Source organism: Mesoplodon bidens (assembly GCF_964165515.1).
Source record: "Mesoplodon bidens genome assembly, chromosome: 5".
Lineage (NCBI taxonomy): Eukaryota > Metazoa > Chordata > Mammalia > Artiodactyla > Ziphiidae > Mesoplodon > Mesoplodon bidens.
The window spans coordinates 145,448,660-145,471,887 of NC_138161.1; the positions used below are offsets into that span (position 1 = coordinate 145,448,660).

General features: G+C 36.7%; 1 protein-coding gene across 2 annotated transcripts in view; it reads left to right on the top strand.

The window, feature by feature from the left end:
• TOPBP1 (DNA topoisomerase II binding protein 1) overlaps nucleotides 1-23,228 on the top strand; it is a 71,576-nt gene that overhangs the window by 19,077 nt on the left and 29,271 nt on the right. For both annotated transcript variants that reach the window (XM_081234144.1, XM_081234145.1), the window contains exons 11-14: nucleotides 11,717-12,060; nucleotides 12,708-12,880; nucleotides 17,385-17,596; nucleotides 18,845-19,131. In XM_081234144.1, the coding sequence (XP_081090270.1) occupies nucleotides 11,717-12,060; nucleotides 12,708-12,880; nucleotides 17,385-17,596; nucleotides 18,845-19,131 (1,016 nt within the window). The remainder of the gene's footprint in view (nucleotides 1-11,716; nucleotides 12,061-12,707; nucleotides 12,881-17,384; nucleotides 17,597-18,844; nucleotides 19,132-23,228) is intronic.

Sequence of the window (23,228 nt, forward strand, 5' to 3'; positions counted from 1 at the left end):
GGCCCACAGGCCCAGCTGCGCCGCGGCATGTGGGATCCCCCCAGACCAGGGCCCGAACCCGTGTCCCCCGCATTAGCAGGCAGATTCTCAACCACTGCGCCACCAGGGAAGCCCATAAAGTTATTTTTATGTGTATTTTTTAGAAGTCTTAAAGTTTTGCCTTTCCACGTTATGTCTTCAGTCCACATGGAGTTGATTTTTGTATTTGATAAGAAGTGTTCAGATTATCCATGTGGATAATCACTTGTTTTCACACTTTTTATTGAATAAGCCATCCTTTCTCTACTAATTTGCACTCCCGCCCCTGTCATTTATTAAGGGTCTGTTAAGTGGGGATCTGTGTTTAAGCTTTTTTTTTTTTGCAGTACGCGAGCCTCTCACTGTTGTGGCCTCTCCCTTTGTGGAGCACAGGCTCCAGACTCACAGGCTCAGTGGCCATCGCTCACGGGCCCAGCCGCTCCGCGGCATGTGGGATCTTCCCAGACCGGGGCACGAACCTGTGTCTCCTGCATCGGCAGGCGGACTCTCAACCACTGCGCAACCAGAGAAGCCCTAAGCTTTTTATTCTCTTCCATTGAGATACTGCACTGATAAACCATCTTATTATAATATCCTTGTGTAATATGTTTTGATATCTGAAATAAAAGGACTCCAATTTTCTTTACAAAAGTGTCTTACCCTTTTTTGGACCTTTTCTTCTAATTTTTAAAATTAGTTTTTCAGTTTGCATAAATCAATATGGGAATTTGGTTGGGATTGTACTGAATTTATAATTTGGAGCAGAATTGACATCTTTACAATGAAAAGATCTTCCTTTCTATGAATATAGAATATCAGCATAGAGTTTTATCTTTTTTTAATGTTTTTCAATAAAGTATAACTACATTCATAAGATCCTACACATGCTGTGTTATAACTATTCCTAATTTTTTGTTTTCTATTTATATTATGTTCATTTGTTCTTTATGATATTTTAATTCTTATGTCTTAAAATTACATTTTTGAACTGTTTGCTGGTATATAAGAATGAAATATTTTTAATACTAGATTTCATATTTAAACTTTTCTATAGAACTTTTTGGGTATTGAGTTTTTAAAAATTGTGGTAAAATATGCCTAACATAAAATTTACCATTTAAACTATTTTTAGGTGTACAATTTAGTGGTACTATATTCACACTATTGTGTCACCATCATTACCATTCATGCCAGAATTTTTTATCTTCCCAAACTGAAACTTTATAACCATTAAACAGTAACTCTGTATTCCTCCCTCCACCCAGTCCCTGGCAACCACCATTCTATTTTGTGTCTCTAAATTTGACCATTCTAGGTAGCTCATATAAATGGACTCATACAATATCTGTCCTTTTGTGTCTTATTTCACTTAGCATAATGTCCTCAAGTTTCATCCATGTTTTAGCATGTGTCAGAATTTCATTCCTTATTAAAGTTGAACATAGTTCATTGTATGTTGGAATTATCTGTTCCTTTCTGTTGATGGACACTTGAGTTTTCTCTGTGGTTGGCTTTTTAAAATAATGGTGCTGTGAACGTCGCTGTACAGATATCTGTTCAAGTCCCTGCTTTCATTTTTTTAGATATAGTCCCAGAAGTGGAATTGATAAGTCATATGGTAATTCTATGTTTAAATTTTTGGGAAACCACCTTGCTGTTTTCCACAGTGGTGTACCACTTTACATTCTCACCAGCAATGCACAAGGGTCCCAGTTTCTCCACATCCTCACCAACATATTATATTTTCTGGTTTTTTTTTAATAAACATCATCCTAATGGGTATGAAGTGGTATCTCTCTGGTGGTTTTGATTTGCATTTCCCTGATGATTAGTGACATTGAGCATCATTTCATGTTTTTATTGGCCATCTATAAATCATCTTTGGAGAAATGTTTATTCAATTGAGTTGATTTGTTTTGTTCCTGAGTAGTAGGAGTTCTTTATGTATTTTGAATATTGATCCCTTATCAGATACATGATTTGCATATATTTTCACCCATTCTTTGGGTGGCCTTTCTACCCTGTGTTCTTTGATGGACAAAAGTTTTAATTGTGATGATGTCCAATTTATCTATTGTTTTCTCATTGCCTGTGTTTTTGGTGTCATAATTAAGAAATCATTGCCAAATCTAATGTAATGATGCTTTTCTTATATGTTTTCTTCTAAAAGTTTTGTAGTTTTTATTCTTTAGGGCTTTGATCTGGGTATTATGTACTTTTCCTCTGCTCATTAGAATTATCATACTTTTTTTCTCCTTGGTGTGGTAAATTGCATTAGTAGATTTTACATTGTTAAATCAAGTTTAAATTCTGGATATGATATATTCACCTTTTTTTTTTACTGTGTTCTGTTTACTAATATTTTATTTAGGATTTTATCTATTCGGTGTGATATTGGCCTATAATTTTCCTTTTCCTGTTGTCTTTGTTGGGTTTCGTTATTATTGATAAAATGGATTGGTGAGTTACTTTTTTTTTTCCTTTAATCTCAGTTTGTGTAAGACTGGAGTTCCCTTATACTTGAATGTGTGATGAAACTCATCTGTCTAATGGCCTCGTGTTTATTTTGGTTTGTTTTTTTGTATTTTTGCGGTACGCGGGCCTCTCACTGTCGTGGCCTCTCCCGTTGCAGAGCACAGGCTCCGGAAGCACAGGCTCAGCGGCCATGGCTCATGGGCCCAGCCGCTCCACGGCATGTGGGATCTTCCTGGACTGGGGCACGAACCCACGTCCCCTGCATCGGCAGGCGGACTCTCAACCACTGAGCCACCAAGGAAGCCCCGGCCTGGTGTTTTTTTGTAGGAAGGTTTTATAGTATGGATTTATTTAATGGATATGAAACTATTTCATTGTTCTGTTTCTTCCTGAATGAATTTTGGTAAACTATATTTTCTAGGAGATTTAAACACAGTTTTAATCTTTTTAACAAACCAACTTTGATTTTTGTTTCATTAATTTATTGTCTTATTCTTTTTTTCCTTCTCTTTTTTCTTCTGATTTCTTAAGTTGTACAATTTGGTTTTTTTGTATTCTTTTTGTCTAAGTGTTTATGTCAGTAGATTTCTCTGAAAGTACTAAGTTATATTTCAAAAGATCTTTTATGTAGCATTTTTGTAATTGTTCAAGTCTAAATACTTTCTAATTTTATCATATCTTTGGTCTATGATGTGTTTAGGAAGTGGTTTTCATAAATGTTCTTCTGTGCATCAGAAAAATAAAGTGTACTCGTCATCTCCTTTTGCAGGGTGGACTTGGTGGTGGTGGTGGTGGTTGATTGGGTTTTGGTCGACATTTTCACTGAAGGCATTTCCCTTTAGGGTTTCTGAGTGGTAAGGTATACTCTGCCCCACCTCTAATTTGTGTGAGATCAAAGGCTTGACTCCTATCCCTCTGTGATATCCTTAAATTCTAAGGGTCACTGCCAAAATAGGTGGTAATTGTTAGCTTTAGTAATCACTTAATGATCTAAATTCATGCTACTACTTCATTTTTAGCCCTTGAGAATTTCCCTTGCTTTCTTGCAAACTCAGCTATGTAGTTATAAGGATATCTTTAATATTTCATCCTGTATTCTAGGTGTTTTTAGTGAGTGGGTTTTGAATATCTAGCCTACCATATTTCTAGAAGGGAACTTTCAGTACTCTTATTTTTTTATCCACACTATTTCTCTTCATGGTGTACTGCAGAATTGACTTTTGTCAGACCACTTGTTTATGCTTTAGTAGCGTGTCATATCAGATCATCCTAATTTTTTAGGATGTCCTAGTACTAAGAAGCCACAGATTGGCTGGAAGTAGTTTTATGCATTATCCTTCAACAAGGGTACTTGCTGGAGGCAGGCAGTTGGTTTCTCAAACCTTCCTTTCTAAAGCAGCTAGTAGTCTACTGACTTTGAAAGGATTTAGTAACAGTAAATCTCAGTGAATCCCCAAGCACCAAATTTAGAAGAATGTAATCAAGTGTTTTACAATTACTTCTTAAAATTACTTTTGATTTGAGAGAGCTTTTTCAATAATAGGCTTGTCAAAAAGCCTATTATTATTCGGTAGTTTATTGGGTTACTGAATGACATCTATTTGAGAAAGGGTTTTATTTCTAAAATGGGAAGAACTACTGTAGAACATGTTAATTTATTCTGAGTCTTTAATAACTTCAGGGTTTTACTTATCATTTATAAGAACTTAGTATTTCTAGTTTGTTTTTATAGTAGTCTAAAATTCCCCTGGGCTTCTTCCTTCTTCCCATCTCACCACCTATATATAGACATCAAAAAAAGTTGTTTTTTCCCTCCTAGATGTGATTGTGAACAATTTTAATGGCAAAATACTTTTTTTTTTTTTTTTTTTTTTTTTTTGCGGTACGCGGGCCTCTCACTGTTGTGGCCTCTCCCGTTGCGGAGCACAGGCTCCGGATGCGCAGGCTCAGCGGCCATGGCTCACGGGCCCAGCTGCTCCGCAGCATGTGGGATCTTCCCAGACCGGGGCACGAACCCGCGTCCCCTGCATCGGCAGGCGGACTCTCAACCACTGCGCCACCAGGGAAGCCCATACTTTGTTTTTATATTTTATATTAGAAATACCTATTTTAAAAACTACTTTCCAAAATGTTTTATAGTATCATGTCACCTTCATTTCCATCTAAGCTTATTCATCCTCATACATCTCTATAAATTATAAATATACTGTTATCCCTTATTCCTTATAATATGAAACTGAGGGTCATAGTCTCCTGACCTACTGATCAGTAATGCTCTAGACAAAACTACTTCTTCAGAGTGTCAGGAAGAGCAATTTAAATACTTGTATTAAGTAGGAATTAAAGTATATATAAACAGTAATTAGTCTAAAAGTGAAAATGGTCATGTCTATTGGAGATGAAGATAGAAATAAGAAGATGGCACTATAACATAATGTTATGGACCCTGGAGTCAGACAGACTTCGGTTTATATCTCATTTCTGCCACCTAATAACTGTATGACTTTAGGTAAGTTACATAACCTCTTTAAGCCTGGTATTCTTCTTGAAGAAAGGGTATAGATACAGCAATAGAATGAGCCTAATAGTATCATGTCCATTAATTACATGCATGTAAAGCACTTAGGCACAGTACCTATATAAATAAATGTTAAGAATCCTTGAATACCTTCCAGGCTTGTTGGAATCCCATGAAGCAGGGCTTGGCAAACTGTTTTTGTAAAAGGCCAGACAGTAAATATTTTGGGCTTTGCCAGCCACATTCTGTCTCTGTCACACATTCTATTTTGTATTGTTCTATTTTTGCAACCATTTAAAAATGTAAAAACCATAATACACAGGCCATGGGCCCACTTTGGCTCCTAGGCTGTAGTTTGCCTATCTCTGCTGTAAGGCATTACCCTTCATCACAGCACCACTAGAGTTTTCAAAAACATACTAAGTTTTTACCTCTTAAACTTTTAGTACTGATTACATAATATTTATTGCATGTTAGGGACTGTATTTTCTTTTTTTTTTTATACAGCAAGTCAGTAGAGCAACTGCTCCTAATCTCTTTACTTTTATTTTTTTAATTTAATTTTATTTATTTTATTATACAGCAGGTTCTTATTAGTTGTCCATTTTATACATATTAGTGTATACATGTCAATCCCAATCTCCCAATTCATCACACCACCCCACCTCCACCACCGCCCCCCCCCCCACCACTTTCCCCCCTTGGTGCCCATACGTTTGTTCACTGCAACTATGTCTCATTTTCTGCCCTGCAAACCAGTTCATCTGTACCATTTTTCTAGATTCCACATATATGTGTTAATATATTTGTTTTTCTCTTTCTGACTTACTTCACTCCGTATGACAGTCTCTAGATCCATCCACATCTCTACAAATGACCCAGTTTCATTCCTTCTTATGGCTGAGTAATATTCCATTGTATATATGTACCACATCTTTATCCATTCATCTGTCGATGGGCATTTAGGTTGCTTCCATGTCCTGGCTATTGTAAATAGTGCTGCAGTGAACACTGGGGTGCGTGTGTCTTTTTGAATTATGGTTTTCTATGGGTGTATGCCCAGTAGTGGGATTGCTGGGTCATATGGTAATGCTATTTTTAGTTTTTTAAGGAACCTCCATACTGTTCTCCATAGTGACTGCATCAGTTTACATTCCCACCAACAGTGCAAGAGTGTTCCCTTTTCTCCATACCCTCTCCAGCATTTGTTGTTTGAAGATTTTCTGATGATGCCCATTCTAACTGGTGTGAGGTGTGATACCTCACTGTAGTTTTGATTTGCATTTCTCTAATAATTAGTAATGTTGAGCAGCTTTTCATGTGCTTCTTGGCCATCTGTATGTCTTCTTTGGAGAAATGTCTATTTAGGTCTTCTGCCCATTTTTGTATTGTTTTTTTTTTTAATATTGAGCTGCATGAGCTGTTTATATATTTTGGAGATTAATCCTTTGTCCATTGATTCGTTTGCAAATATTTTCTCCCATTCTGAGGGTTGTCTTTTCATCTTGTTTGTAGTTTCCTTTGCTGTGCAAAAACTTAAGTTTCATTAGGTCCCATATGTTTATTTTTGTTTTTATTTCCATTACTCTTGGAGGTGGATCAAAAAAGGCCTTGCTGTGATTTATGTCAAAGAGTGTTCTTCCTATGTTTTCCTCTAAGAGTTTTATAGTGTCTGGCCTTACATTTAGGTCTTTAATCCATTTTGAGTTTATTTTTGTGTATGGTGTTAGGGAGTGTTCTAATTTCATTCTTTTACATGTAGCTGTCCAGTTCTCCCAGCACCACTTATTGAAGAGACTGTCTTTTCTCCATTGTATATCCTTACCTTCTTTGTCATAGGTAAGTAGACCACAGGTGTGTGGGTTTACATCTGCGCTTTCTATCCTGTTCCATTGATCTATGTTTCTGTTTTTGTGCCAGTACCATATTGTCTTAATTACCATAGCTTTGTCATGTAGTCTGAAGTCAGGGAGCCTGATTCATCCAGCTCCATTTTTTTCCCTCAAGACCACTTTGGCTATTCGGGGTATTTTGTGTCTCCATACAAATCTTAAGATTTTTTGTTCCAGTTCTGTAAAAAATGCCATTGGTAATTTGATAGGGATTGCATTGAATCTGTAGATTGCTTTGGGTAGTCGAGTCATTTTCACAATATTGATTCTTCCAATCCAAGAACGTGGTATATCTCTCCATCTGTTTGTTTCATCTTTAATTTCTTTCATGAGTGTCTTATACTTTTCTGCATACAGGTCTTTTGTCTCCCTAGGTACTTTATTCTTTTTGTTGCAGTGGTAAATGGGAGTGTTTCCTTATTTTCTCTTTCACATTTTTCATCATTAGTGTATAGGAATGCAAGAGATTTCTGTACATTAATTTTGTATCCTGCAAGTTTACCAAATTCATTGATTAGCTCTAGTAGTTTTCTGGTGGCATCTTCAGGATTCTCTGTGTATAGTATCATGTCATCTGTAAACAGTGACAGTTTTACTCCTTCTTTTCCAACTTGATTTCTTTTATTTCTTTTTCTTCTCTGATTGCCGTGGCTAGGACTTCCAAAACTATGTTGAATAATAGTGGTGAGAGTGGACATCCGTGTCTTGTTCCTGATCTTAGAGGAAATGCTTTCAGTTTTTCACCATTGAGAATGATGTTTGCTGTGGGTTTGTCGTATATGGCCTTTATTATGTTGAGGTACGTTCCCTCTGTGCCCACTTTCTGGAGAGTTTTTATCGTAAATGGGTGTTGAATTTTGTCAAAAGCTTTTTCTGCATCTATGGAGATGATCATATGGTTTTTGTTCTTCAATTTGTTAATGTGGTGTATCACATTGATTGATTTGCATATATTGAAGAATCCTTGCACCCCTGGGATAAATCCCAGTTGATCATGGTGTATGATCCTTTTAATGTGTTGTTGGATTGTCTGCTACTATTTTGTTGAGGAATTTTCATCTATACTCATCAGTGATATTGGTCTGTAATTTTTGTAGTATCTTTGTCTGTTTTGATATCAGGGTGACAGTGGCTTCATAGAATGAGTTTGGAAGTGTTCCTTCCTCTGCCATTTTTTGGAAGAGTTTGAGAAGGATGAAACGGTGTTTGCTCTTCTCTAAATGTTTGATAGAATTCACCTGTGAAGCCATCTGGTCCTGAACTTTTGTTTGTTGGAAGATTTTTAATCAGTTTCAATTTCAGTGCTTGGTCTGTTTATATTTTCTGTTTCTTCCTGGTTCAGTCTCGGAAGGTTGTGCTTTTCTAAGAATTTGTCCATTTCTTCCAGGTTGTCCATTTTGTTGGCATAGAGTTGCTTGTAGTAGTCTCTTAGGATGCTTTGTATTTCTGCAGTGTCTGTTGTAACTTCTCCTTTTTCATTTCTAATTTTATTCATTTGAGTCCTCTCCCACTTTTTCTTGATGAGTCTGGCTAATGGTTTATCAGTTATGTTTATCTTCTCAAAGAACCAACTTTTAGTTTTACTGATCTTTGCTATTTTTTTCTTTGTTTCTATTTCATTTATTTCTGCTCTGATCTTTATGATTTCTCTCCTGTTGCTAACCTTGGGTTTTGTTTGTTCTTCTTTCTCTAGTTCTTTTAGGTGTAAGGTTAGATTGTTTATTTGAGATGTTTGTTTTTTCTTGAGGTACAATTCTATCGCTATAAACTTCCATCTTAGAACTGCTTTTGCTGCATCCCATAGGTTTTGGATCGACGTGTTTTCATTGTCATTTGTCTCTAGGTATTTTCTGATGTCCTCTTTGATTTCTTCAGTGATGTCTTGGTCATTTAGTAATGTATTGTTTAGCCTCCATGTGTCTGTGGTTTTTACGTTTTTTTTCCCTGTAATTGATTTCTAATCTCATAATGTTGTGGTTGGAAAAGATGCTTGATATGATTTCAGTTTTCTTAAATTTACTGGGGCTTGACTTGTGACCCAAGGTGTGATCTATCATGGAGAATCTTCCGTGTGCATTTGAGAAGAAAGTGTAATCCGCTGTTTATGGATGGAGTGTCTTATAAATATCAATTAAATCTATCTGGTGTATTATGTCATTTAAAGCTTGTGTTTCCTTATTAATATTCTGTTTGGATGATCTGTCCTTGGTGTAAGTGAGGTGTTAAAGTCCCCCACTGTTGTTATTTTTATTAATTAATTTATTTTTGGCTGCGTTGGGTCTTCGTTGCAGTGCGCGGTCTTTCTCTAGTTGCGGGGAGCGGACTACTCTTTGTTGCGGTGCGCGGGCTTCTCATTGCGGTGGCTTCTCTTGTTGCAGAGCATGGGCTCTAGTCACGCAGGATTCAGTACTTGTGGCACTTGGGCTCAGTAGTTGTGGCTCGCGGGCTCTAGAGAGCAGGCTCAGTAGTTGTGGCGCATGGGCTTAGTTGCTCCGCAGCATGTGGGATCTTCCTGGACCAGGGCTCAAACACGTGTTCTCTGCATTGGCAGGCGGATTCTTAACCACTGGACCACCAGGGAAGTCCCCCCACTATTATTGTGTTACTGTTGATTTCCTGTTTTATAGCTGTTAGCAGTTGCCTTACATATTGAGGTGGTCCTATGTTGGGTGCATATATGTTTATAATTGTTATATCTTCTTCTTGGATTGATTCCTTGGTCATTATGTAGTGTCCTTCCTTGTCTCTTGTAACATTTTTTGTTTTAAAGTCTATTTTATTGGATATGAGTATTGCTACTCCAGCTTTCTTTTGATTTCCATTTGCATGGAATATCATTTCCCATCCCTTCACTTCCAATCTCTATGTGTCCCTAGGTCTGAAGTGGGTCCTTTGTAGACAGCATATATATGGATCTTGTTTTTGTATCCATTCAGCGAGCCTGTGTCTTTTGGTTGGAGCATTTAATCCATTCATGTTTAAGGTAATTATCGATATGTATGTTCCTGTTACCATTTTCTTTGTTGTTTTGGGTTTGTTTTTGTAGGTCCTTTTCTTCTCTTGTGTCTCCCACTTAGAGAAGTTCCTTTAGCATTTGTTGTAGAGCTGGTTTGGTGGCGCTGAATTCTCTTTTCTTTTGCTTGTCTGTAAAGCTTTTGATTCTTCCATGGAATCTGAATGAGATCCTTGCAGGGTAGAGTAATCTTGGTTTTAGCTTCTTCGCTTTCATCACTTTAAATATGTCATGCCACTCCCTTCTGGCTTTTAGAGTTTCTGTTGAGAAATCAGCTTTTAACCTTATGGGAGTTCCCTTGTATATTATTTGTCACTTTTCCCTTGTTGCTTTCAATAATTTTTCTTTGTGTTTAATTTTTGCCAATTTGATTACTGTGTGTCTCGGTGTGTTTCTCTTTGGCTTTATCCTGTATGGGAGTCTCTGTGCTTCCTGGACTTGGGTGGCTGTTTCCTTTCCCATGTTAGGGAAGTTTTTGACTATAATCTCATCAAATATCTTCTCTGGTCCTTTTTCTCTCTCTTCTCCTTCTGGGACCCCTATAATGTGAATGTTGCGTTTAATGTTGTCCCAGAGGTCTCTTAGTCTGTCTTCATTTCTTTTCATTCTTTTTTCTTTATTCTGTTCCGCAGCAGTGATTCCACCATTCTGTCTTCCAGGTCAGTTATCCGTTCTTCTGTCTCAGCCATTCTGCTATTGATTCCTTCTAGTATATTTTTCATTTCAGTTATTGTATTGTTCATCTCTGTTTGTTCTTTAATTCTCCTAGGTCTTTGTTAAACATTTCTTGCATTTCCTTAATCTTTGCTTCCATCCTTTTTCCGAGGTCCTGGGTCATCTTCACTATCATTATTCTGAATTCTTTTTCTGGAAGGTTGCCTATCTCCACTTCATTTAGTTTTTTTTTGTGGGGTTTTATCTTGTTCCTTCATCTGGTACATCGCCCTCTGCCTTTTCATCTTGTCTGTCTTTCTGTGAATGTGGTTTTAGTTCCACAGGCTGCAGGACTGCAGTTATTCTTGCTTCTGCTGTCTGCCCTCTCCTAATCCCTTTATTTTTAAACCAGGACTTTTCCAGTGTATAACACCCTGCTAGTGTTGGAAGGTCTCCTGCAGAGGCAGGGGGTAGCTGTGTCTCACCGTGAGGACTAGGACACTGGCAGCAGCTGCATTTTCATTATTGACATGTATATTTTAAAATAGCTATGGTTTTTTCTTCTACTACCCATTTATCAGCCAACTTTATCCTGAAATGAAATTGTTGAGACTGTTGGGTCCTTGATCAGTTGTTTTCTTAAGAATCTATATAGAAGCTAAATAGCTCCAATTTCATTATGAAACTTTTTAGAAATTTTTGAAAGGGAAGTAACCATAATTCTCTTATTCTTGTATTTTTTCAGTTATTTCCACGTGATGGGCTTGACCACTTAGGCCTGTTGCTTCCATTTTTTGCTTAATGATATTTTCTTAATTCTGTTGTGAATTATCTGAACCAGTTTCAGAACTCAAACAGGCCCATGGAGTTATTGGAGCTTCATAATTTTCAACTAATTAGAGTTTTCTAGTACACTAGCAATACTTAGAATAGTAACATGATTGCTGTTCTAGTAATACTGATAACACTCCTGGGAACCCAGAGAATGGGATGGTTCATATTCTTTCTTCATTGTGTGCTTATAAAGCCTTAGTTTTATACGTGTGATCACAGTTCTCAGGTTCCATGTTACCTTAATATCCTTACTAGGAAATAAACTTTATAAAATAAACTACCTGTTAGAAAACATTTCTTTTTCTGTTCCAGTTGAAGTTGCGAAGTCTGAAGTTGGGCCCTTTAATGATTCTGCTCATGTGGAGCCCCTTATTGATTCTACTCATATTTCTCTGCAAGAAGAAAACCAGTCTTCCGTCAGTCATTGCCTCCCTGATGCTTCTACAATTACTGAAGAAGGTTTATTTAGCCAAAAGAGTTTTCTTGTTTTAGGTTTTAGTAATGAAAATGAATTTAATATTGCAACTATCATAAGAGAAAATGCTGGAAAAATTGTGTCACTTCAGAGCAGAGTTGTTGCTGATTATGCTGTGGTTCCTCTGCTGGGGTGTGAAGTACAGGCAACTGTGGGAGAAGTTGTTACAAATACGTGGCTGGTAAGAAAACACTGTATCAGTTGAAATGTAGTATTGAAGGATGTCTGAAACTAAGAGTACACGTTTATTTCTTAGGCAGTTCCGTTTCAGTAAATTGGTATTTGGGTTTGAGCACTGTCTGGATTTTGCTTTTAGCAAAGGAAATTGTAAATAATAAACTATGCAAGCTTCGTGGTCCTAATCCTGGTAGAATAGAGGGGCCACACCAGCAGTGTTCCTTCTTAGGAAGTTGCTCCAGGTCATCTCATACTATTTCAATTTTCCTAATTTTCTTACTACCAAAACATGACATACACTTTTGTATTATTCCATCTTGCTGGCTTATCACTAATAATTTCATCATTGATTTATTTTTCAACTTTCAAAGAAAAAATGGTAATACATTGGAAGAAATTAAATTTTAAGCAAAATTCAATAAATTCGATGATAAATCTGACTGATTTTAACATCCTATATAATGGATTGATGTGTATGTATTTCTTTAATGTTATAATTTTAAATGGTTGAGAATGCGCATATATGCACATTTATATGAAAGTAAAATTGCTTTTCATCTAAACTAAAATTACTGTTACTGTAACTGAACCAGTGTTAACCACTAGTCGCTTATTTCAGGTTGATGTTATTGTTTCTCTTGTTTTTAAAAGGTAACTTGTATAGACTATCAGACTTTAATTGATCCAAAGTCAAATCCTCTCTTCACACCAGTCCCAGTAATGGCAGGAATGACTCCTTTAGAGGATTGTGTTCTTTCATTCAGCCAGTGTGCAGGAGCTGAAAAAGATTCGTTGACATTCTTAGCAAATCGCCTTGGAGCAAGGTATGTAGTATTTGTAGTGTACCTGCTGTCTTGGTGTACTTTTTATTTGTTTTGACTTATAGAAGAGCATTCAAATTAGGATTTCACTGGGTGTCTTTATAATATTTATGAGGAGTGTGTTGAATATCTATGTGATGGCTCAAAGTGGGAGAGGGAGAATGCTGTTAGAAGGCTGCCTGGCAAATGTTAAGACTCCAGGTATTAATGCTTACCTACCAGGAAAGGGAATATTTAAAGCTGATACATGGGTAGTTATTGAGTGTTGCTTATCTAAGCATTATTTATTTCCTTCTGTGTGCCATATGGATGATTTGTTCTTTTTCAGTGAACATTCATTGTTTTTCTGCAGTGCAGATGTTAAGCAGGAATAATGACTACTTTGGGAGAAAGAAAATGAATTTTAAAATTCATTTTAATTTAAAAAAAATTTTAAATTCATTTTAAAGTTCCAAAATCCAAATTAGCCCAACCTGTAAGTGAACTTTAATGGTGGCTATTTAAAAAGGAAGTAGAAAACTCATTATATAAATAAATATAAATGAACTAAACTTTACATTAAAGGAAAAGTTCTTTTAGATTATATCATTAAGCAGCACTTAAAATGCTTTTAAACAAGAGACACATCTAAACCGAAATGATTCGGAACATTCGGGGAAAAAAATAAGATGGGCAAAGATATATCAAAAGAAAAGAGAGTGTTGCAGTTTTAACGTCAGACAAGTTTGGATTCAAATCAAAAGGCATTAAACAGGAAAAAGAAGAGCACTGTAAATAAAGAGTGCTGTTCACACTGAAGGTGAAAAACATGTATATACCAAATAGAGCGTGACTGCCATTCATAGAACAAAAACAGCAGGAAATTCAATGAGGAATCAGCAGAAACATTAACTGTAGGAGACTTTAATTCCCACCTTTTACCTCATGACAGGTCAAATGGAAAACAAGAAAGGATACAGATTTAAACAGCATAGTTAGCTATCCACCCTAAAACAGTGACCATACCATTTCAAGCACCTTTGGAACACTCATAAACGTTGCTTGTATAGAAATTGGCCACAAAGAAAACCTCAGTAAGTTCCCTGAAGTAGAAAGAGTGGAGACCATATTCTGTAATCACAGTGCAAAAAAAAAAAAACCCCAAAATTAGAAATGAGTAGTAGAAATAGAAAATGAAAAGACTTTATCAACTGGACATTTTAGAACTTTTTAGTAACTCTTGGTTCAAAGAGGAATTCAAAACCACTTTTAAGCCTAGAAATCATTATCAACCTGATAGTAACAAGCAACACCAGTGCCCACATTGTGACCTTAAAATACCACTTCCCACTAAAAGAAACTAAAGCTTAAAGAAATGATCAGTTCTAGGTCTGGGGCAGAGAAGATACCAGTGAGTCTGAAACATTTTGTCAGAACAGAGAGCAAGTATTGATATATCATTGAAGACTAGTAGGAAGGGTTGTGTCAAAAGGAACTCCACTGGCCAAAGACAGGAAAAGTTAAGTGTCACTAGAAATAATAATGGCAGTGGATCCAGACACATCAAATAATGTTTAAATCATAACTTCATAATGGCACCAAACAAACTAAGCTAATTGGTCATGTTTGAAGGATGCTAGGAAACCAACTCATTATTTTGAAAGCTGGTAAATAAAAGAGAAAGGATCAAATATTTATCCTGCCTTTCCTATACAGTCTGTATCAGAGTACCATAATAATGGATAAGACAATTTCCCTTTATAGAAGAATTCCAACAAATAAGTGAAAAAGGAATGATAAGATTGTGACTCCTAACAAATGAAAGATTCTAGGCATTGAAAACCAACAGTTAATCACATACTAAAGAGAAAACCAGACATTATATGCTTCCTTGTGAAGAATACATCACCACCTTGAAGTAGTCTTAGCAAAATAATGAAACCTCAATCTAATAAAACCTAGATTCAACTACTGAATTATAGGAAATACAGGAGAATAACGTTCTATTACAGCACAGCAATACAATCAGCAAGATCCAGACTCTGAGATAACTCTACATTATACTGTCTTCAACAAGGGGGCAAGGAAAGAAGAGGGAACCTGCAAGCTAAAAGACATAAAAAATTAAATGTAGTGTTTAAGGATGCACTATGTGATAAAACAAAAGAAAAGTAAGGAAGTGATAATCATAAATATCCAAATAGTGGCTACTGTTAGCAAGGGAGGGAAGGGGGTTAGTAACTGAGAAGAGGCACATTGGAGAGGTTCTGGAGTGACTGGTAAGATTCTTCTGACGTGGGTGGTGGATATAAGGGTTTTCATCTTATGATAATTCATTAAATTGTATATTTCCTTTTTTGCTGTGTTGTGTACTTGGATTATACCAAACAGTAAGCTTTTGGAAAAAACTGAAATTGTAGCAAATAACAATAACAAAATATGGCAACAGACTGAAGTGGTGCTCACAGAAAAATTCAGCAAAGTGGTTATATAGAATATTAATATACAGAAGTCACTGACCATCATATGTACAACCAGTTAGAAGAGCTAATGAAAACAAAGGTCTCTTACTAAATCTGTAATAAGAGATAAAACACCTAGCAACATGGTGTGGAATCTAAAAAAACAAAACAAATGAACAAACAAAATAAAACCAAAATAGGCTCATAGATACAGAGAACAAATTAGTAGTCACCAGAGGGGAAAGGAATGGAAGGTTGGGCAAAATAGGTGAAGGGGATTAAGAGGTACAAAATTCCGGGCTTCCCTGGTGGCGCAGTGGTTGAGAGTCCGCCTGCCGATGCAGGGGACACAGGTTCGTGCCCCAGTCTGGGAAGATCCCACATGCCGCGGAGCGGCTAGGCCCGTGAGCCATGGCCGCTGAGCCTGCGCATCCAGAGCCTGTGCTCCACAACAGGAGAGGCCACAACAGTGAGAGGCCCGCGTACCGCAAAAAAAAAAAAAAAAAAAGGTACAAAATTCCAGTTATAAAATTAAAAAGTCACGGGGATGTAATATTCAGCATAAGGAAAAAAGTAATACTGTACTACCTTTGTATGTTGACAGATGGCTACTAGACTTTTGGTGTTGATCATTTGTAATGCATTTAAATGTTGAGTCACTACATAGTACACCTGAAACTAATATAATATTGTATGTCAACTATACTTTGATTTTTAAAAGAATTTTAAAGGGAAACTTGGAAGAGCTACAGAAACTTGTAAAATGCTATTGAGGGAAATAAATAAGACTTAAACAGTATGAAAGATGTATCTGCTCTTGGACAGGAAGACTAAACGTTATAAAGAAATTTTTTAGAGAGGGCAATAAGCAAACTAATTCTTAAATTCAAAGAAAATATTAGCAAGCAGGAAAGTCATAAAAATTCTGAAATAGAATAGTTATTTAAATAAATATTGTAAACCTCACTAGATAAAATAGTGTGTCTGGGGCTTCCCTGGTGGCGCAGTGGTTGAGAGTCTGCCTACCAATGCAGGGGACACGGGTTCGTGCCCCGGTCCAGGAAGATCCCACATGCCGCGGAGCGGCTGGGCCTGTGAGCCATGGCCGCTGAGCCTGTGCTCCGCAACGGGAGAGACCACGACGGTGAGAGGCCCGCGTGCCGCAAAAAAAAAAAAAAAAAAAAATAGTGTGTCTGTAAGTAGCAGAAAGTTCAGTGAACAGGCAGAAAGTCTAGAAATAGACCTAAACACAAACAGGAATTTGGTATATGATAAAAGTGATATTTCCACTTATTGAGGAAGAGATGGTTTATTTAATAAATATGATTCAGTAGAGTTGGAGCAACATCTCATCCCAAAATAAGTACCAAATTAATAGATCAGTGGGTTAAATGTGAAAAATGAATCCATGAAAGTACTAGGAAAAATGTGGAATATTAAAAAAATCTTAAAAGTGGGGATCTAGACCTAAAACCCAGAAGTCCTGAAAGAAAAGACAATTCTGTTTATATCTCATATTCTGTTTTTGCCCCCATATTCTCTTTAATATTCTGTGATCATGAGGAAGGCGTTTAATTTCTCTGCATCTTTTCCCAGGTCGTATTTTTACAATAATTTGTAAAATATTGGTATTTCACAAATATTGAGAGGATCGAATGAGATATGTGAAAATACTTGGAGAAGTTGTAGTGGGCTAAAAGATATAATGTGTTATTCATACTCTTCCTTTGCTCCCGTAGTTGTTCCATGCGGCCTCCTTTTGGGAGGAAAGACAAGGTGGATGGGTGATGACTAATTAAATAGATGGTTTTTCTGGTTATTTCTTGTAAGTCTAGTTTAATTTGCTTATGTTTTTATAAAAAGTTTAATTGTAGTAATACATTTTCATTCTAGAGTAAGCACTTGTAAGGGGATTAGCTTAATTTAAGAAATAGAGCCAACTTTTAATCTGTGAGTATTTTCTTATATTCAGAACTCTAACAAAACCATTGTATTAGAAACTTCATTCTTACTTTGCTGGCTAATTGTGCATATGACATTTAGTTTTCTTTAAATGTAACTTTCAGTGTTCAAGAATTCTTCGTTCGCAAATCCAATGCAAAGAAAGGCATGTTTGCCAGTACACATCTTGTATTGAAAGAACCAGGTGGTTCTAAATATGAAGCTGCCAAGAAGTGGAATTTACCAGCGGTCACTATAGCTTGGCTGTTGGAGACTGCTAGATTGGGAAAGAGAGCAAATGAAAGCCATTTTCTGATCAAAAATTCACCTAAAGAAGGTTAATACTTTTATTTTGTCCTTTTATATATATATTTTTACAATTTGATGGTTTCTGGGATATGAATGTGCTAAAACTTATTTTTAGGACAGGTCGTTAAAATTTCTCCCTTTCACGTGAGCCACTCTTGGGCACTCATTATTGGGGGTGTGGGCAAAATAAATATGCGTTCATAGCACAAATGTTTAATTTGTATCTGTACTATCAAGTGTAGGCACTATCTGAAAGCTAGAGGGTACAGAACAATATAGGAGCATTCTAGGGTCTCAGTGTTTGAAGTCTAATGAGCTTAGATCCCATTTACTGTTCCTTCAGTGGCTCATACTGACACATCTTGTGAGTAAAGTGCTCTCTATTCCTCATCTTTGGGCTTTTGCATGTTATCTCTTACCTGCTTCATTCTTGCCTATTCCTCCTTATCTTTCAGTTCTCGACTTGGGTATCACTTTCCCTGGAAAGCCTTCCTTGACTCACCAAGTATGGCCTTTGTCTTGCCATAACACCCTGGCCTTTTGTAGCTCTCGTCCCAGTGTTACCGTTCTAGGTTACTTTCATGTTTCCCCGCTCAACCAAAAGCCCTGAAAAGGCAAGGAGTACATGTGTCTTGTGCATTATATATTTTCATTGTCTAGATCGGGCCTGGCACGGAGCAGCCGTCTAATAAGTGTATTCGTTAAATGTTGAAAAAAGGTAGGAGGCAGGGTCGGAGGACACAGTAGCCTCTCTTGTAAGATGATGGCATCCCTGGGCAAACTTCAGGGAAGCTTCTCAAAGCTATTACTTACTACTTTTTTCTAGACAACCTGGAAATTTTACAATGCAGGCAAAGTAATATTAAAACTTCATTAAGCACTTTCCGAAAACTTGACCGTAGTTGTTAACTCTGAGTGCATGTAATTGGGATTTTCTTTTTTACTCTGCCATTCACTAAGATGGCATTATTTATATTTTTGGGCAAATTACGAGGTTTATTGAGAATATTTCAAGTTACAACAAGATGAAACAGGAAATCTAATTTCATTAATTATTTGTTTCAGTTGATGTACTTGCCTAACTCAACACATATTTTAATAGATTGTCTGGTTTGTTTCTTTGAAAGTAGGTATATAACTTTGTGGTTTGAAGTATACTTGAGAATTCACATGAAAACTCACAATAAGATGTAAAAACATCACTTCTTGTGTGCCTCTTTAGACACAAAAAGACATTACTGGCTCACATTTGTTTCTTTTCATTTTAAATCTCTAGAACAAAGTGTGGAAACTGAAACAACAAACCGGGTGAATCTAAATCCAGATACTCCAGAGCATCCTGTCACAGACCTGGAAACTCACAGAAAAACGGCCGTTACACCTTTAGATATGAACCGGTTTCAGAGTAAAGCTTTCCATGCGGTGGTCTCACAGCACTCCGGACAGGCTCCAGCCTCCCCTGCAGCAGGACAGCCACTTCAGAAGGAGCCCTCGTTACGCCTGGATACACCATCAAAGTTTCTGTCCAAGGACAAACTCTTCAAGCCTTCCTTTGATGTGAAGGTAAGGCTTATAGAAAATGGTCCTGGAGATAACAGTTTTATAGCTTATAAAGTAAAGCACCAAGTTCTCCATCACCTCTGAAGTTTGTAGTAGTAACTTCCAGAAATGTTGGCAAATAGATGCAGAGTATTGAGTCTCTACATATATCCAGGGTTGAGGTAACAGCTAGAGATATATATGGTGTGAAATCAGGACATCTGGATTCAAGTCCTATACCTGTCATGAACGGTATGACTCAGATCATTTAACATATCTGAGCATTAGTTCCTTTTGTACAAAGAGCATAGTATCACTTACTCTGAAAACTTACAGGTTTATCATAAGGATTAAGTGAAATTGTGTGATGAAATAATTTCGTAAACTGTAAAATAACATAAACACATTGCTACTTATGTTTTGATTCTAGGAGTACACCCGGTGCTCTTTCTGAAAATGTCTGTTACCACGTTACTTTTCAATCATTTCCCTTAAAAAGATGAGTTAAGTGTGCATCTTTCTTTGATCTTCTGAGCACTGGAGTATGGCTCCCTTTCTGAAAAATTCATTCACAAATCAAGGGCTAATTCAAGCTCCTCAAATGGTTTCCTTTCATTCCCCAAAGATAATTTCTTCACTATTCCTTTAGTAGTTTTTGGCCTTTCAAGTGGCTATTCAAACCATGTTTTTTTAATCCATGACTTTGCAAAATTATTGTACGGTTTATCTATTGAGGTTTTACTCATAGAGTTTAATAATCTTTACTAGTATGTTTTGGAGCAGACTTAAAGTTTACAGATTGTTCATCTTTAGAAAATAAATATAAATTGATACCCAGGACAGTTTTCTCCAAGCTAAATCTTTGATCAAATTTCTTCTGAAGTGACATTTTGTGCTGTGATTAACACTGTTCCTTGTGCCTTAAGAAGTAGAGGAAAACCACTGGTTTGGGAACTGCAAGATCTAGAGTCAGGCCTCTGCTTTTCCTTTTGCAGCCTTTTAAGGCGAGTCAACCTTCTTGGGTTTCATTATCCCCATCTGTAAAATCATGGAGCATATCTAGATGATTTCCAAGGTCTCAAAGGTCATAGACTCTTTGAATAGTAAATGAAATAATATTAGGAGACAAGAAGTTAGTAGAAATATTTCTAGTCATTGAGACCATTCTTCTACCTTGCAGTGAAAAGCTGATGGTTCTGAAATAGAAATAGTCTCAGTGAAGGTACAAAAGACATTTAAAGGTTTCATTGTTTAGTCATAGTGTATTTAGCAGTGTCTCTCTCTCTCTCTGTCTTTTGTGATATATAAAATAGTTCTTCATCTTATAATCAGTGGTTCTTCAAATTGATGTAAAATGGTATTTTGAATTTTTTTCTCTGAAAACAGAAGGGCCCATGATTCCATGTGGGTCACAAAATTGAACATACATTAGCCCTCACAATAAAAAGCACCCCTTATTTAACTTAATTTTTAATTGACACACATCCAGAAAAGTACAACAAATGTGCTGGTAAATGAAACATTAGTGTTAACAGTTGGGAAGACACAATACATATTCAGAAAGAGATCATTGCCAATGCTATAGAATCTTCCTCAAGTCCCCGCTTCCCATCACTTCTTCCTCCTTCCTCCCCAAAGGTAATACTCCTGACTTCTAACACTAGCTTTTTTTTTTTTTTTTTTCCCCCCGGTACGCGGGCCTCTCACTGACGTGGCCTCTCCCACTGCGGAGCACAGGCTCCGGACGTGCAGGCTCAGTGACCATGGCTCACGGGCCCAGCCGCTCCACGGCATGTGGGATCCTCCCGGACCGGGGCACGAACCCGTGTCCCCTGCATCGGCAGGCGGACTCTCAACCACTGCGCCACCAGGGAAGCCCCTAACACTAGCTTTGTTACGCTTGTTTTTCACTTTTAAATAGGTGGAATCATAACATGTATTATGAGTCTGTCTATTTTTGTTCAACCTTCATTTAGAAGATTTGTCCATGTTGCTACCTCTAACTATAATTCATTGATTTTATTACTGTGTAATAATCCAGTATATGGATATATCACAATTTACATATTCAGTCTACTGTTGATGGGCATTTAGGTGGTTACTAGTTTTTTGCTCTTACAAATAGCACTACTGTGAACATTCTTGTGCATGTCTCTTGGAATATGTATACATGCTTTGCTTTTTGGTATATACCTAGAAGTGAAATTGCTGGGTCATCTTTCACCTTCAGTAGAGACTGACAGGCTGTCCAAATGGTTGTACCAGTTTATACTCCCACCAATAGTGTATTGAGCACCCAGTTTCCCCATCCTTGCCAAAGAAGTATTATACGTTTTTTTTTTAATATTATACTTGGAAATAATTCCTAACTTACAAGAAGTTGCAAAATAAAAATAGTATAAGGAATACTCACATAACCTTTTACTCAGATATGTAGAGTTTTCATTAATTTCCAGATGGAAGGATTTTGTTTGTTTCAGTTTTAATGTCTAGTTTTATTGCCTTGTGATCAAACTTTTGTTTGTAATATTTCTACTTCACGGAACTTACTGATCTTTTCTTTGTACTCTGATATATGAGCAGTTTTTGAGAACATTCTTTGACTTTTGAGAACATTCTTTGATAAGAAGATATATTCTTTATCAGGGTTTTCTCTCTATAGATAGAAGTCTGACATATTGATTATATTGTTTAGATCTTTTATATCCTTTCCTACTTTTTGTTCATTTAACTCTTCTTATACTAAGTGGTATTTTCAAGTTTCCTAATATTGGTGTGTTATTTCTCCTTGCATCTGATGTGGTTTTTGTTTTGAATAGATAATTGCTGTATTACTTAGTGCATAGATAGTCTTAACTGTAAGTAGGAATGTGTCCTTTGTCTCATTTAATGCTTTTGGCTTGAAGTGTACTTTGGTATCAGGATTTCAATCGCTTCTCTCTTACTGTTTTCATTTCCCTTATAAATCTGTGCATTCCTTCATTTTTAGCCTTTTTGGATTGCTGTGTTTTAAGTGGGTCTCCTGTATACAGCGTAGAGTTGGGTTTGCTTTTTGAGCTATTTTGAAAATCTTTCAGTTAGGCAGGTTAAGCCCATTCACATTTAATATGACTTATATTGTATTTGGTCTCATTTCTGTCATATATTATATTGTAATTGCTTCGTGATTATGTTTTATATATTTTTATTATATGTTTCTTCACTTATTGTGTCCTCTTTGCGTTTTTTTTTTTCCTTTTGGTATTTAGGAAAGAGTTTGTTTGTTTTATTCTCATGGTTTCTTATAGTGTTCTTATTCCCCCTTCTTCTTAACCTTTTGTATGTCAGTTTTAAATTATGTCTAGATCCCCTGCTTACTGCTTCTATTGCAGTCAATGATCTTATTCTGTTTCCACCTTTTCTCTCTTCCACTGTTTTTAGTTATATTTGTCTACTTTGTCAGAAAATAAAATGTTTATATATTCTTCAACCCATGGACCTCACCCTTGTTTTAATCTTAACTCTGCATTTAAATATATGAAATGCCCACTGTCTGTCCTTTGTGAAGCTTCCCAGTCCTCTTTTGGTAGGAATGAAGTTCTCCACCTTTAAAACTTTTACTAAGGCCTTGATTCTTCAACAAATTGTTCAGATGTACTATTCTTGGTTTGCTTTTGTTTTTTTTCCCCTTGAGTTTCCGGAAAATGCTGGTCCACTGCTACCTTGGTGTTTTTTTTTTTTTTTTTTTTGCGGTATGCGGGCCTTTCACTGTTGTGACCTCTCTTCCGTTGTGGAGCACAGGCTCTGGACGCGCAGGCTCAGCGACCATGGCTCACGGGCCCAGCCGCTCCGCGGCATGTGGGATCTTCCCGGACCGGGGCACGAACCCGTGTCCTCAGCATCAGCAGGCGGACTCTCAACCACTGCACCACCAAAGAAGCCCTCCCTACCTTGCTTTTATGTATGTTGTTTTTGAAAATTGTAATGCCAATCTAATTATGTTGTCTTTGTAAATTATTTCTTTTTTACCTGAAAGCCATGTGGATTTTTCTTTTATTTTTAAAGCCTAATAGTTTTACAAGGATATGTCTAGATATTGATCATTCTCAATCAGTTTTCCCTAATACATGATAAGTTTTTAA